This window comes from Halichoerus grypus, chromosome 4 (assembly GCF_964656455.1).
Source record: "Halichoerus grypus chromosome 4, mHalGry1.hap1.1, whole genome shotgun sequence".
Classification (NCBI taxonomy): domain Eukaryota; kingdom Metazoa; phylum Chordata; class Mammalia; order Carnivora; family Phocidae; genus Halichoerus; species Halichoerus grypus.
In genome coordinates this window covers 155,865,604-155,880,895 of record NC_135715.1, presented here as the reverse complement: position 1 = coordinate 155,880,895, position 15,292 = coordinate 155,865,604, and the positions used below count along the sequence as shown (strand labels likewise).

The following is a 15,292-nucleotide window of genomic DNA, read 5'->3' as shown; positions in this document are numbered from 1 at the left end:
TACATTAGAGAGAGAATGCCTCAGGTAGTGAGAGTACTTTGGCATTTATTCTTCATAATCGTGTTTCATAATAATATATATTGTTCACAGTAATATATCACAGCAAGAAGCAGGATGAGTCAGATGAGACTAGGTAAGAACAAGGAGGCACAAAGATGAAAGAGAAAAAAAAGAAAAAAAACAAAAAGAAAAGAAAAAAATGTGTATTAAAAAAACCCAAAATAAATAAAAACAGAAAGGAAGAAAGAAAGAAAGAAAGAAAGAAAGAAAGAAAGAAAGAAAGAAAGAAAGAAAGAATAGGTGACTCCTCTGAGTCTCTCCTCTGACACTCAACAAAGGATGAAACCCTTGACTCAGAATCTCTGAATAAGAGGATTTCCTGTATTTATAGGTTGAATAGTTGAATTGAGTATTTGGCTAATTTATTCAACAAATAATTAATTAACAAATGAGACTCTTTACTTGGAAAGAAGAATTTTAACAGGTGATAGTACTGTTTATTAACCAAACTAGCCAGATACTCAATTCAACTATTCAACCTATAAATACAGGAAATCCTCCTATTTAGACATCGCCTAACACACAGAGGTGCCTGATCTTTGCCCACTAAGGCATGAACCTAGCAGCAAATTACACAGGCCTGTCCTCAACATTGTGGTTCCTCACCCATCTCTTTGGACATTAAGTCCCAGAATAATTAAACCTTCATTTCTTTGTTAAAAATAAATTGATCCTCATCTTCTCTTCCTCAGCCAGTAAAAGAAAGTGTTGGTGTTGATAATGGACAATTTCTAAAAATGATAGATTTTAGCTAGGAAATGAATGTTTAGTAGGAATTGTAAGAAAAGAACTGCATCCATCTGTGTTGCTCACTGTCATATCCCCAATACCGAACAGCATGTTTAACATTTAGTAGACAGTATACATGTATACTGAGAAGACATAAAGCGAGATGGTAGTGTGGTGACTGCAGAGCAGGACCTTCTGCGTCAGATGAATCTGTGTACTCATCCCGGTTCTGTCACTCAGTACTTGTCTGGCCTTAGACAAGTCACTTACCCTCCCCACGCCTTGGTGGCCTCCTCTAGAAAACAGAGCTGCCACCTGCCTGCCAGGCTGAGAGACAGTGCAGGGCGAGCCCTTAGCAGAGTGCGCGTGGCGCACGTGAAGCACTCACATTGGGAAACCAAAGCATTTTATTTTATTTATTTTTTTCTTTCTAATATATGATATATATATTTTTTAATTTAATTATGTTATGTTAGTCACCATACAGTACTTCATTAGTTTTTGATGTAGTGTTCCATGATTCATTGTTTGTGCATAACACCCAGTGCTCCATGCAGAACATGCCCTCTTTAATACCCATCACCAGGCTAACCCATCCCCCCACCCCCCTCCCCTCTAGAACCCTCTGTTTGTTTCTCAGAGTCCGTAATCTCTCATGGTTCATCTCCCCCTCCGATTCCCCTCCTTCATTTTTCCCTTCCTTCTCCTAATGTCCTCCATGCTATTCCTTATGTTCCACAAATAAGTGAAACCATATGATAATTGACTTTCTCTGCTTGACTTATTTCACTTAGCATAATCTCCTCCAGTCCCATCCATGTTGATGTAAAAGTTGGGTATTCATCCTTTCTGATGGCTGAGTAATATTCCATTGTATATATGGACCACATCTTCTTTATCCATTCATCTGTTGAAGGGCATCTCGGCTCCTTCCAGTTTGGCTATTGTGGACATTGCTGCTATGAACATTAGGGTGCATATGGCTCTTCTTTTCACTACATCTGTGTCTTTGGGGTAAATACCCAGCAGTGCAATTGCTGGGTCATAGGGTAGCTCTATTTTTAATTTTTTGAGGCACCTCCACACTGTTTTCCAAAGTGGCTGTGCCAACTTGCATTCCCACCAACAGTGTAAGAGGGTTCCCCTTTCTCCACAACCTCTCCAACATTTGTTGTTTCTTGTCTTGTCAATGTTTGCCATTCTAACTGGTGTAAGATGGTATCTCAATGTAGTTTTGATTTGAATTTCCCTGATGACATTTTAAAAGCATCAATCGAGACAAAAACTATTACCTCGTTTCTAGGAAAGAAAAGAAAAAGGAAGAAGAAAATAATCTTACAGTTTTAAGAAATTCTTGCTAAGAAGTCAGAAAGATCCCTAAGAGCTGAACCGGGATTTTACAGTCACACATGTGTGTCTTTTAAAGGGGTGACATCTATTTGGAATTGTCCTGAGAAGGTAGAGACGGACAAACAAAACTGTGCTGCGCATTAATAATAAATAGCAGACTAGTGGCTCTAAGCTGCACAGCGGTGCAAGTATTAGGCCAAGGTGTTGTTTTCCTTCTGAAGTTGCCAGTAGAGGGCAGTGTGAGAGCAGAGATAGTATGCTTTCGTACTATCCCTTTGATTATTTTCCTTAATTAAGAATAAATTAGATTGAGAATGCAAGCTGCTTCAGACAAGGTCATGATGTAATTGCATTTGACTTTGATTAAATAAACACAGAATTGAAAAAGATTGACAACTTCATCCTCAAAGAGGCTGGTAGGCTGAGTGGGGGGCCAAGGTGGGGCCCTGGTGGGGTGCCCTCCAGCACGCCTCGTGGGGCGGCAACAAGACGCCACCCCAGCAGCACACCTAGCTTCTCCATTAGCATCTCTTGCAAGGCATGCTGGGAAGCAGTGATAGCCAGGCTCCCCCCGGTGGGGGCCAGCAGCTCTGGTCCCCTTACTCTGCAGGTGAGGAGGGGAGGTCCAGTGGCATGCTCCCCTCCCACAGCTGCAGCGGCTGTCAGGACACTTCTCACCCTGCTGTCTCCTAACTCCCAGCCCCTACTCCTCAAGTACAGTAGTGAAGTGCCCCCTACCCCGCCCGTCCTTGTGTGATAGTCCTTGCCTGTTGTGTCCTCGTAGGACCAGTTTCCTATTGTGCTAAATGCTGAGGAGCCAGGCCCTCTTACGCTTTTATACCTGAGTCGAAAAATACCCCAAACTGTAGGCCTTTCACAGCTACTTGATGACCTTGAGAATGCTCTTTTCCTGGTCACTGTTAGCAGTGAGAGAGCACATCAGTCCCCTTTAAGAAAATCACGTGATACTGTGTTGCGTTTTCGGCTTATAACAAGATTTCGTTGCATCCTGGGTCGGGGGGGTTATAAGTTTTCCTTTGTGGGAATGAATCATATTACATTGGACTATAACATGCCTTCGAGCGTTGTATTTTCTGGTGAGTGTGAAAGTTTTAAGAGAAGTGTGTGAGATTTGGGGGTGGCCTGCTGGAGGAGGTGAAGGCTGACACCAGTGTAGTAAGGAAAGAACCATTTCTCCTCTTGCAGCGATCAAATGCTCAGCTACAACCTTGGCCGCAGGCTCCCAGCTGACCACGTGAGCGGGTACCTCCAGTTTAAAGTGGAGGTTACGTCTTCTGTGCACGAAGGTGAGATAGCTGTGTGAATACATCGCTGTAGGAAAAACTTGTTAAGTCTTACTCAGTTGTTAGTTTATATTTGAATAGAATTTGAATTTGTGTCCTGTTTTGAAAATAAACAGCTAATAAATGATTACCTTCTGAAGTTTCCCAAGCAGATAGGCAAGCTTGTTTATCAAAAAATATCTCTTAGGTTTATGCCTGTGTTTGGAAACCAGGCTATAGAATTTCTAGTAATAGTGAACATAGACACTTCATATGTCAAACTAACCAACAAGATACTCATTTAGGAGTGAGTTGCTTATCTTCTCAAGGCAATAATACTGTAAAGAGGCCTTAATGGGATGACTGAATTTGTTGAACTGATGGGTGGCAAAGGAATAGGACATTAAAAGTTTGTTATTACCACTTTGTTTTAATAAATGCTGTTTTCTCCTTTAGATGCTTCTCCAGAAGCTGTTGGCACAATACTTGGGGTCAATACTGTAAATGGAGACCTAGGAAGCCCTTCTGATGAGGAGGACATGCCTGGGGGCCATCATGACAGCCCCATTTGTTCTAATGGACCAGTTTCTGAGGACAGTGCTGCTGATGGGACGCCCAAGCATTCTTTCAGGACTAGCTCTACTCTGGAAATAGACACAGAGGAATTAACCTCTACTTCTTCAAGGACCTCACCTCCCCGAGGACGTCAGGATTCACTCAATGATTACTTAGATGCGATTGAACACAATGGCCATTCCAGGCCGGGCACGGCCACCTGCTCGGAGAGGTCCATGGGAGCCTCTCCAAAACTAAGGAGTAGTTTTCCCACTGACACAAGACTCAATGCAATGCTTCATATCGACTCAGATGAGGAAGACCACGAGTTCCAGCAAGACCTAGGATATCCATCTTCCTTGGAGGAGGAAGGAGGGCTAATAATGTTTGGCACGGCATCAAGAACTGATGATGTGAGCCTGACATCACAAACAAAGCCAGAAGACAACCCAGTGGAAGTGGAGGAAGCCCCCACAAATGAAGCCGCTTCCTTCGAGGATAAGCCAGAACATCTTCCAGAGCTGGCAGAGGCCTCCTTACCCCCAGGCCCAGTCCCAGATGAAAGTGAAAATGGCCCAGAGTCTCAACCAAGTGCTGACCAGGGCAGCACCGAATTGTGTGGCTCTCAGGAGGTGGATCAGCCCACGAGTGGGGCAGACACGGGGACTTCCGACACGTCAGGAGGAAGCCGCAGAGCCATCAGTGAGACTGAGTCCCTGGATCAGGGGTCTGAGCCTTCCCAGGTATCCTCTGAAACAGAGCCCAGTGACCCTGCCAGGACAGAGAGCGTGAGCGAGGCCAGCACGCGGCCGGAGGGTGAGAGCGACCTGGAAGGCGCCGACAGCTCCTGCAATGAGAGCGTTACCACACAGCTCTCCTCGGTGGACACGCGGTGCTCGTCTCTTGAGAGTGCACGCTTTCCCGAAACCCCGGCCTTTTCTTCTCAGGAGGAGGAAGATGGAGCCTGTGCAGCAGAGCCCATCAGCAGTGGCCCCGCTGAAGGGTCGCAGGATTCCATACGCACTCCCAGTGCTTTACCTGTGGTGCAGGTGCCCAGTGGAGAGGAGGAAAGGCCAGGGGCAGACTCGGCCCCTCCACCTCACCAGGAGGAGGTGGGGGAGGTCTGGCAGCGGCGGGGGAGCCTGGAGGGAGCTGCTGCTGCCGAGAGCCAGCCCCAAGAAGAGGGTGATGCTGGGGATGCCCACGGGGCTTGTGAAGGGGCCACTGCCCAGGAGGAGGGCGCCACCGGAGGTAGGATGTACAAGTCGGTATGGCTCTTGGCTCAAGCATACCGCTTCAAGAGAAGTCTTGGGGTTTTGTCCCTCAATGTAAATTATACTGCAGGTCACATGTTATCTGAATTCTTTTCTTCACCTTGGTCCTCAACAGTTAGCTTTTTTCTTTTTTTAAACAGATCTTCTGTTTTTGAAATAAGAGGCCTGTCAAATGGTAGTCTTCAAATTTCAATAATGAATCTCCAGTGGGACCTGGGTTTGTAGATACAAAACCAAAGACAGCTTTAACATCAGTGTAATGTGTAGAGGCTTTCAGGGACATCTTTTTTTTTTTTTTTTTTTAAGATTTATTTATTTATTTGACAGAGAGAGACACAGCGAGAGAGGGAACACAAGAGGGGGAGTGGGAGAGGGAGAAGCAGGCTTCCCGCCGAGCAGGGAGCCCGATGCGGGGCTCAATCCCAGGACCCTGGGATCATGACCTGAGCCGAAGGCAGACGCTTAACGACTGAGCCACCCAGGCGCCCCGCTTTCAGGAACATCTTAAGTTACTCCTCTTTGTATAAAACCCTCAAAACAGAACTTAATATGTACTTTGCATCAATTGTAATATTTTTTACTTCTGCAGTACAAAAAATGTTAACTAAGTTAGGTGATGCGTTCTGACACTTGAAGAATAAGCTGTTTTAGTATCTGGGGATGTAGATTTACACATAAAATTTGTATTATGTCTCAGTGAACATGACCTGGTAGAATGTTTCCTTTGATGCATCAGAAAGTCTAAGGATAACTCACTGTGCCTAAATAGCTCAGACTCAGAAATGGGAATGATTTTCTTATTCTGTAATTTATTTTTCTACCTAAAGCATCCCCCTTTTCTCCTCCTCCTCTTTTCCTTTTATTTTTGTTTTTGTTTCCTTCATCATCTTGCGGCCACTATGTGGCCCTAAAACATTGGCGCATGACCAGCACCAGCCAGGAGAGGAGAAAGTGGGGGGGGGGGATGGGTAGAGAGAGAGACATTTCTCTAGAAGACCCTCTTCTGATTGAGCATTCAGCTCCTGTTCTTTTCTTTTGTTTCTGGGTCCTCATATGGAAAAGGAGACTAAAGAGAGGAAAGAGACTAGCTCTAGGATTTATGTTGGGTCTTGTTGTTGCTGTTTTGGTTTTGTTTTTGTTTTTCACAAAGACTGTTTTGACACTGAAGGGGAAAACACTACCCAAGTACCTTTTTCTGTTTAATCCTAGGTTCTCAAACCAATGGCCACCAGCCACTGAGATCGCTGCCCTCGGTGCGCCAAGACGTTAGCCGCTACCAGAGGGTGGACGAGGCTCTTCCACCAAGTGAGCGCCTGTTCGCTAAGGGGTCCGCCTTGCTCGGAGGGTGCAAGGAGGACAGGCAGATCCTTCCCACGGGAACGAAAAGATGAGAGATGAGAGAAAGGGATCTCAGGGCTGCCCCTTGGCAGAGCAGCTGCAGACTGGAAAGTGCTAGGCTGACGACTCCTTGTTGGCACTGTCCTGCTGAATGAGGAGGCAGCCGGGTGGGGGATGGGGTGGAGCAATACTGTAATATCCGTAGAGTCAATACTGTAATTGGGAAACAGATATTTGGGACAGTTGGGTTCATAATAGAAAATTTTAAAAATTATGCCTAACGGCAGCATGAATTTTCAGTTAGGAGACAAATTGGTACGGTCTCTTAGAAAAGCCTCACTCTATGTGATACACTTCTTTCTATTCACTTACAGCATTTTAAATCATTAAGTACAGTGTTCTGATTTTTTCCTTGGGGATATGCAGAGAAGTGTTAATAATTTCAGAAATTGGTCTACCATTTATTTGGAGCATGATAATTATCTGAGGTTTTGAAAGATAGGTCATTTCTTTCACTTTCAAGAAACATGTAACACTTAAAGGGGGGATGGTTGAGGATGAGGGATTCTGGAAAAATAGTTGTGCAACCTGTATCCACAGGTCCGAGCGATACCCATGGCCAGTCATAATCTGGACATCATTTAAGCTCTGTTTAAATGTCCAGGATCCCTTAAAGCAGTATTGCTCTGTAAGAGCAAGCATTTTGATGAACAGTAACAAAGCTCAGTAAATACTGCTTATAGGGGAACACATTGGAAAATACATCTTTCTGCATTATTGCTTTTTCTTCTTATTCACTCTTTCAACTCTCCCACCTTATAGGTGATCATAGCAAGAAGCTGATGCCCTTGGCCTTCTGTGTTTTAAAAATGGTGGGACATAGGAGTGCTTGGGTGGCTCAGTCGGTTAAGCATCTGCCTTGGGTTCAGGTCATGATCCTGGAGTCCTGGGATCGAACCCCGTGTCAGGCTCCCTGCTCAGCAGGGAATCTGCTTCTCCCTCTCCCTCTGCCCTTTCCCCCTGATCATGCTCTATCTCTCTCTCAAATTAAAAAAAAATTTTTTTAAATGGTGAGACATAAAAGTGGGGGCGTGGGACTATGCATATGTAGGGCTGAAATGCTGAATGCTTAGTTTTGGTGAGTGTTAACAAAAAAGCTGAATAGTACTATGTACAATTGGTCAAAATATTGGCTTGATCCTTTGGAAATTCTTTTGTGTACAGTTCCTCCCCTTGTTCATGTATTTTGATGATTGAAGGTAGTTACTTATAGGAAATGTATATTTTAAGCAACTTTAAAAAATAGACCAAGAGATTAATTAACCAGTATGTCATCTTAAGCAGGTGGGGGAATAAAAAAATTCTTTATTGTTTACCTCTGGAGAAAAGATTAGAGACAGAAAAGAAAAATATCCCTGGGAGATACTTAGATATAATAGGAAAAAAATGAATTGGGAACATGAGGAGAGGGTTCTGGAAGAGCTCTGTTTATATGTGTATGTGGATTAATAGTAATTTGAGTTTCAGAGGCATTGTGTCACATCAGAGTATGGGTAAATGGCATCTTCCTGGGCACATCTAATTGCTCTGAATTTTACTGAACCATGATTTTGTTTTCCGGATTGCATAATACAGACAAGTACTTTCTTGCTGAAACTGACCACTTTTTGTGATATTTCAATGCATTTGTTTAAACACTGGTATTTTTATTACACAGAATATATTTTAGGATTTTAAAAAATAAACAATTGGTTTATTTTAATAAGTTGATATATCTAAAAGCAAAACAGCAATTTAATAGTATATCCAGTTTAATGAGTAACTGAAGAGGAGGAAATTCTTTTTTTAAAAAATATTTTTTTTTTTGAGAGAGAGAGAGAGAGTGGGGGGGAGGGGCAGAGGGAAAGGGAGAGAAAGAAAGAATCCTCAAGTAGACTCCCCATTGAGTGTGGAACCCTATGCAGGGCTCCACGAGAGGCTCAATCCCAGGATCCTGAGATCATGACCTGAGTGGAAACCAAGAGCTGACCGCTTAAACTGACTGAGCCACCCAGGTGCCCCAAGAGGAGAAAAATTCTTAATCCCTTTTATGCAACTTGCAACTTACAAATTTGGGGATTTCTATTATCAAGGCTAGGTTACAGATTATGGTCTGAGCATGCCTGATTACTGTTCAGCTCTGTCCTCCCAGTGTTTCAGCCCCTCCTATTCTCATGTGTGTCTCATCCTTTCAACACCTTACTTAATCACATGGCTGCCCTGCTAGTTGTCTGTCCCCAACCTCACCAGTTCTCTGCCTTCCTTTCCCAACTGGGCAACTCTGCTACCACCTCGGGCCGTGCCTCTGACTTGGAGCTGTGGCATTCCACATTGCACACTGCCTCGTGCCTCTGCTTCATGCAGTGTCTCCAGGGAGGCTCGGCCACGGGGCATCCCGTTGGAGTGTACAGATTAGTCCATCCCTTGAATGACCTGGCTGAATTATTTTCAGGCTAAGAGTTGTACTTTTAACACTATGAGTTATAATATTCAAGCTCGCATAGTGCTTTATAGTTTACAGAGCACTTTTACATGCTTCATTCTTTATTCTTTGTTACATTTTTATGAGGTAGGTCAAGTGAGTAGAAATTGGCTAAAATGATTCTTTCATTTTATAGATGGAGAAACTGAAGCCCAGATAAATTAAGTAACTTGTTTACGATCCCATACTAGTAAAAGTTGAGACAGAGTCTTAAACCTTCCTTCTCCTCTATCAGGTATTCTGATCTAAGATTAGAAGGGAAGGGACTGTTGTGTGGGTAGATGAATATAAATTCTGAAAGCTTACTTAGAAGCAGAGTAGTGGCTTGTGTGGTGGTGTGTTATCTATTAGGTACAAGCATCACCTTAAATCAGAGGCTTTAGGGGTTTCCCTGAAGCTTTATTCTACTGCAGTTTTGAGGTCAAACCTAGGAAGGCTCAAAAAGTGCTCAACTTTCTTCTCCTTCTTCTGGGTTAAGATTACTCAGCAGGACTCTTCCCCAGGGGCCCTGAAATAGAAGAAAAGTGGTTGTAGTGACAATATGAGCATAGCCCAGACAGGTTTGCTCTGTTAAGCTTTTGTATCAGACTCAGGAGCACTTTTTTCTCCTTGTGTCGATCGCTATCCACAACCCTGTGGGGCAGGCTGCTGAAACATTGTACCTTGGGCTTTGATGCCCGCCCCTCATTCTTGATTCTTTCTTTTTCTTTTCCTAATTATTATTGTTATTTGAGCTTATTTTCACCTTAATTGAAATTTGTGTGCTAACATATAGTGAAGAAACCACCCAGCAAACTTAGGCTTCTCTCTGAGGACTTACGAACTCAGTTAAGGGGGTTCGGTGGTACCCCTCGCTGTGTCTTTTCCCTGTTACAGCTGATCATGTGGTGGTCTAAGCATCAGTGTTATAACTTAGTCTCTGAACATCTATTTGATCTCTTTTTATGCAAAGCAGTTTTCCTTGTTTGTTTGCTTCAGCCTCTAATCTAATTCCTCTTATCTCAGAATCAGGGACCTGTTCTTGGACTTAGTACAGAGATGACACAGTTGTAACGATGTCCTACCAATTGCTTTCAGAATCTTACTCTTGCTTTAGGCCACGGGCCCTGAGAAATGACCTTGTGAGCTATGTAACTCCAATCCCTGGCTGAGAGATGCTCTCATGATCCATACAACATAAGAACACTCCAGGTCTTAAGGGCAGCATGGCAGTGTGGTGAGCCTTCCCTGGAAGTGGCTTAAATCTGAATCCACACTGAGCGCCTTCAGAATTTGCTTATCTTCTTCTGAGGTGATCGATGGCACTGGCAGCTGGAGGCAGGTCAGGGCTGAAGCCCCCTGGAACATCATCAGCATGACAGATCTTGGTCATTTTAGCATTAAGAGAAGCAAAAAAAGAAATGTCAGCTCAGCCCCTTCTGAAAACCCATTTTATTTTTCTTACTGGGTCCAGTATAATTGTGACTTAATCCCTTGCTGCACTGGGGACAGAAAGGAACTGTTGAGTGTTTTTCCCCCAAAAGTGTAGGAATAGGATTAGACTCACGATGAACCATCTAGATTATTGGGCTCTTGTAGGATCCCAGGATTATTGCCACGTTGTTAGGACTAGCGTACTACTTAGGTGGCAGGTTCAAATGGGCAGGTCTGGAAAAACACAGGAGAATGTTTATCATTTTTTTGGTTGTGCACTTTCATTATTAAAGCATCCTTTGAAATGAAGGTTTAAAGTAAGGCAGTGAATCTGAAAGGTGTAATTAATCTAACTTTCTAGTATGTTTAAGGCTAGGGGCTCTTATTTTCTAGAGCTTAAAAGTGAATTTTTATTTATTTACTTTTAAAAAAAGTTTATCTGTTCATTTGACAGAGAGAGAGAGAGATAGCGAGAGCAGGACCACAAGCAGGGGGAGTGGGAGTGGGAGAGGGAGAAGCAGGCCCCATGCGGGGCTCAATCCCAGGACCCTGGGATCATGACCTGACCCGAAGGCAGACGCTTAACGACTGAGCCACCCAGGCGCCCCTAAAAGTGAATTTTAAGAGAAGAATTCATACTTTTAATCTAAAAAGCTACTTTCTTTAAAAATTGACTATTAAGGTCCACCATAGGCAGCTGTTTGAGATTTTTTTTAACTTTTTATTTAAATATAATATACATACAGAGAAGAGCACATTCCGCCTGCTAAATACTCCCAAACTGAGCATACATGTGCACCGGTGCCCCATGACGGGCACCTAGAAGTCTCTTTGGGCCCGTTTCGATCACTAACCCGCCCTCCCGAAGGGGAAGTAGACCTACTATGCTGCCTCCCAAAATCATAGATAACTTCCTTTTGTACTTGTACAAATGGTATACACCTCCTTGAGTGTTAAAATAAGGAAAAACTAATCTTTTAAACACTGCTGTCCAGCATCTACCACAAAAGCTTAATTTTTTCCTTAGAATACCTTCAGTTCATTATAACTTTATCATCTCACCATGTGGCGAAGACACCATGGTTCTTATAATTTCTTATAGTGGCTTATACATTTACTTCCCAAAGTTCAGGTTCCTCATCCTTCTAAACCCAGTTATAACTAATTCAAGTCCCACTTGTGGTCCTCTCATCCCCTTGGTTCACGTGGTTCATGCTTCCCCTGAAATGCCATCTTTTATGGCTAGTCTTTGATCTTCTTCCCAGTCTCCACACTCTCCCAGATGTGTTCACGGCTTCATTTCATAGCCAGCTGGACGGTCCAGCGCAGACCAAGGTCTGGTATGAAAGGACTGGGAAAGATGCCTGATGGGATGAAGAGGGATCACAGGGACGACTCCTGTTCCTTCCCACAAATGCTGATTTTAAAAGTTGGAAATGTCCAAGACCTTCCCTGCTCTGCCTCCCTCTGGTGCCTGCCTAGGGATTAATGCTGTGACAGTGGCCTGGGCGAACTTTTACACACTTTGCAACTCTAATTTCCCCCTTATTGTCCAGCTATTTAAAGGGGGCTGTTCTGTTTGAGTCTCGGGATATCTCCCAGTCCACTTGCTCCTGGATTTCAGTTCGGAGTCTTTAGGATGAAGTTTAGTTTCTTGTGAGCCTATACGTTGTGACCTCTGAGAAATCTAGCATTAGCTCCATGGCTTTGTCTAGTAAATTAGCTGCTTTAAGTTCTTATAAATTTATGTCAGTGTCCCTCACATTTTAGTGTGTCTAGGAGTCACTTGGGAAGGTTGTCAAAAATGTAGATGACTGAGTCCTAACTGCAGATAGTCTGATTTTCCAGATCTAGGGTGTGTCCTGGGAATCTGCATTTTTATTGATCCTCAAAGTGATTCTGATACCTACTGCCGGAGTCCCACACTTTGAGAAGCGTTTCTGTAGATACCAGTTCTCAAACCTTGTTATTGCCATGAAGCTCTTTATGCAAATAAAATCTCGTGTGGAAGACCAGTGGGCACAAGAGGTAACACTGGGGCTGTGGTGGCCAACACGGAGTTGGCAGATGGTTCTCAGGACCCCAAAGCCCCTGGCTCTATACGGCTAAATTAATTAGAGTTTAGTTTGCAAATTCTGGCCTAGACATAAGATGTTGATAGGTTCTTACTAAACCTAATGTAGAAAAATGGGTGTCATTTTGAAGATTCTTATGATTTTAGAACTGAAAGGGATCTTAGCAAGGTATAATACTGCCCTCTCATTTTTCAGGTAAAGAAACTGTGGTTCAGAGGTATAGTGATTTATTGAAGGTCATGGAGCAAAGGTGTGACAAAGCCATGGCCAGAGGCCCCAGGCCTTCTACTTCCCAATTTGGTGCACTGCATGTACATATGCACCCCAATACATTGTCCTCAGACTCATTGCACACTGATTATACACCCCACTTTACAATGTGGCAAGACAAGGAAGTAAATGCCAAGTTCCCAGTCTTCTAATCCTGCCTGTCTGATTTTATCCTGGTCTCTGAAAGAAAACTTTGATGCTGGGCAATGAGTTCTCATATGCTTACTTGTACCAAGAATAAACCAGGCCCAATATAAAAATTTATAAGCAACCATACCCACCTCTCTCCACCCTGCAGAGAAACTTTGATAGATACAATAGAGAGCTAATCTTCCTATAGGCACCTCTACTGTCTTTGTCTGGATGGAAGGGTATTGACCACTTGGGTAAGAGTCAACAACAGAACAGCCTTTCTCAATCTGATGATAAGTGTCCACTTGAAATCAGCAAGACAGCATTTCTCTTTATGGGATCTTAAGTAACAGCCTCAATTTAAAGATATGACATTTGATAGGGATAGTCTTAATGTGCCTCCAATGTCCCACGTTCTTTGAAAGCAAATTTTCGGACCTCATTTTCTTGTTCTTCTCATGGCACACAGAGGTGTCTTTGTTGAAATACATTAAGGTTATTCCTGGACTTTGTGGAAAGCGAACACAAGAATCTCTTTGTTATGATTTTATGTTATTGAAATTATTTGTTCATTCATTTCATGCTATGTGCAAAGTGTAGTGGTAAATATATGCAGAGATTCCCCACTCTCCCTCCTCCCCCATTTTCTTACCCATATGGCCCTTATAGAGACCACATTCTGTGGGGTAAATTCCTATGTAGTTTGTTCAAGGAAAAAGTTCTATCTTTGAAGATATTTTTTTTACTTTCTTTTGTCAGAAAATGGAAAGTATGCCACAATGTGTTTTCTTTTCTGCCTTAACTGCCAGAAAACTTAGAGCCAAATTTGAGTTATAAGCTTATCTTGGGAGCTTGGCAGCACCTCTCTTTCTACTATCTTTAGTTGGCTTCAGTTCTGTTTTTATCCCTAATTGACCTATTCTACGTTTTTAAAATTGGAAGCTACTGTAAACATTTTTGGGGAAAGAAATGGCCATTTGTTTTCTTGTGCATTTGAGTTGCATATGCTATGTGCTTGAATTATCCTGGCTCTAATGAGATGGAATAATTGGTTCTCAAAATCTTTGAGATGGGAAAGTATGCAAAGAGCAGAGCAAAACAATGGAATAGATCAAAGGGTTTTGGAAAATGGTTTCTGAAAAGGCTCTAATGTAGTTCCTATTTGTCAGCTTATGGCAGGCTGATCACGAGGTCTTTTGGAAATGTCTCATTGATGAGATTGCAACTGTGTCCAAAGAATTCAGGTTTGGCAGGCTGGTTCATTGTAAGTCTGTGTTACCTTGGAGCCTGAGTGACACTGAGTTGTTTTTTGTCTGTGTGGTGCTTTTTCTCAGCCCAATTTTTCTTTCTCTTGCCATTTGTCATCAATTACGATGTGCTAGGATCAACAAAAACAGATCTTTCCACCCCCCCACTGAGGCAGCCCTCAGTAATCAGCTGCTGCTGGCTGGGGTCTACCATTCAGGTCTTTCCAACCCTGAGAACTTTGTTAGAATACTTGCTCTATTCACCTCCAGAGTAAATGCCATAGGGCGTCAGGAGCAAACATGCCGTCCTCCTAGTCTCCAGGGTTAGACCCATGGTGTCTGTTGATAAGCTATGTGATGACATGGGTAGTTTTGAAATAATTGAGCTGCTAAGGAGAAAGGTGCTTATTAATTTCAAAAAATATTTTACACAGAAATAGAGATGTATAAAAACTTTGCTGGTTAAAGAATAGATTTCTGCTGTTTTGTTTTTTAAAGATTTATTTATTAGAGAGAGAGAGAGTGGGGGTGGGAAGGGGCAGAAGGAGAGGGAGAGGGAGAATCCCAAGCAGGCTCCACACCCAGCATGGAGCCAGATGCAGGACTTGATCCCACGACCCTGAGATCATGACCTGAGTTGAAATCAAGAGCTGGACGTTTAACTGGCTGAGCCACCCAGGCATCCTTCTGCTGTTTTTGTATATTATGTATAAATTGCACTTCCCAGCTACAGTCAGTTTCAAAATTTTGCCTTTTGAAAAGATCAGCTCGTGCTTTGTGTATTTTGATAGGAGAATGGCCCTTTAGAGAGCCACAGAGGAGGTCGGTCTGGCTCTGAAGATCACTGTGCTTTCTGTTTCTACTGAACATGCACTTATATATTTGTTTACAAAGGTGAACAGACTTAATGAGATTGCTTAAACATAAAATTAAATAATATTTTAAAACGTTGTATTTATTTGAGCTTGAAGGCAAGTAATTACCCTTGTTCTGAAAATGTATTCATCTTTGGGAAAGTGCAAATGGAAGTTTGTAGATAATGATA

General features: G+C 42.9%; 1 protein-coding gene across 3 annotated transcripts in view; it reads left to right on the top strand.

The window, feature by feature from the left end:
* Positions 1–15,292, top strand: part of HECW2 (HECT, C2 and WW domain containing E3 ubiquitin protein ligase 2) — a 360,698-nt gene that overhangs the window by 233,521 nt on the left and 111,885 nt on the right. For all 3 annotated transcript variants that reach the window (XM_036097304.2, XM_036097301.2, XM_036097307.2), the window contains 3 exons: positions 3,346–3,446; positions 3,879–5,228; positions 6,461–6,556. In XM_036097304.2, the coding sequence (XP_035953197.2) occupies positions 3,346–3,446; positions 3,879–5,228; positions 6,461–6,556 (1,547 nt within the window). The remainder of the gene's footprint in view (positions 1–3,345; positions 3,447–3,878; positions 5,229–6,460; positions 6,557–15,292) is intronic.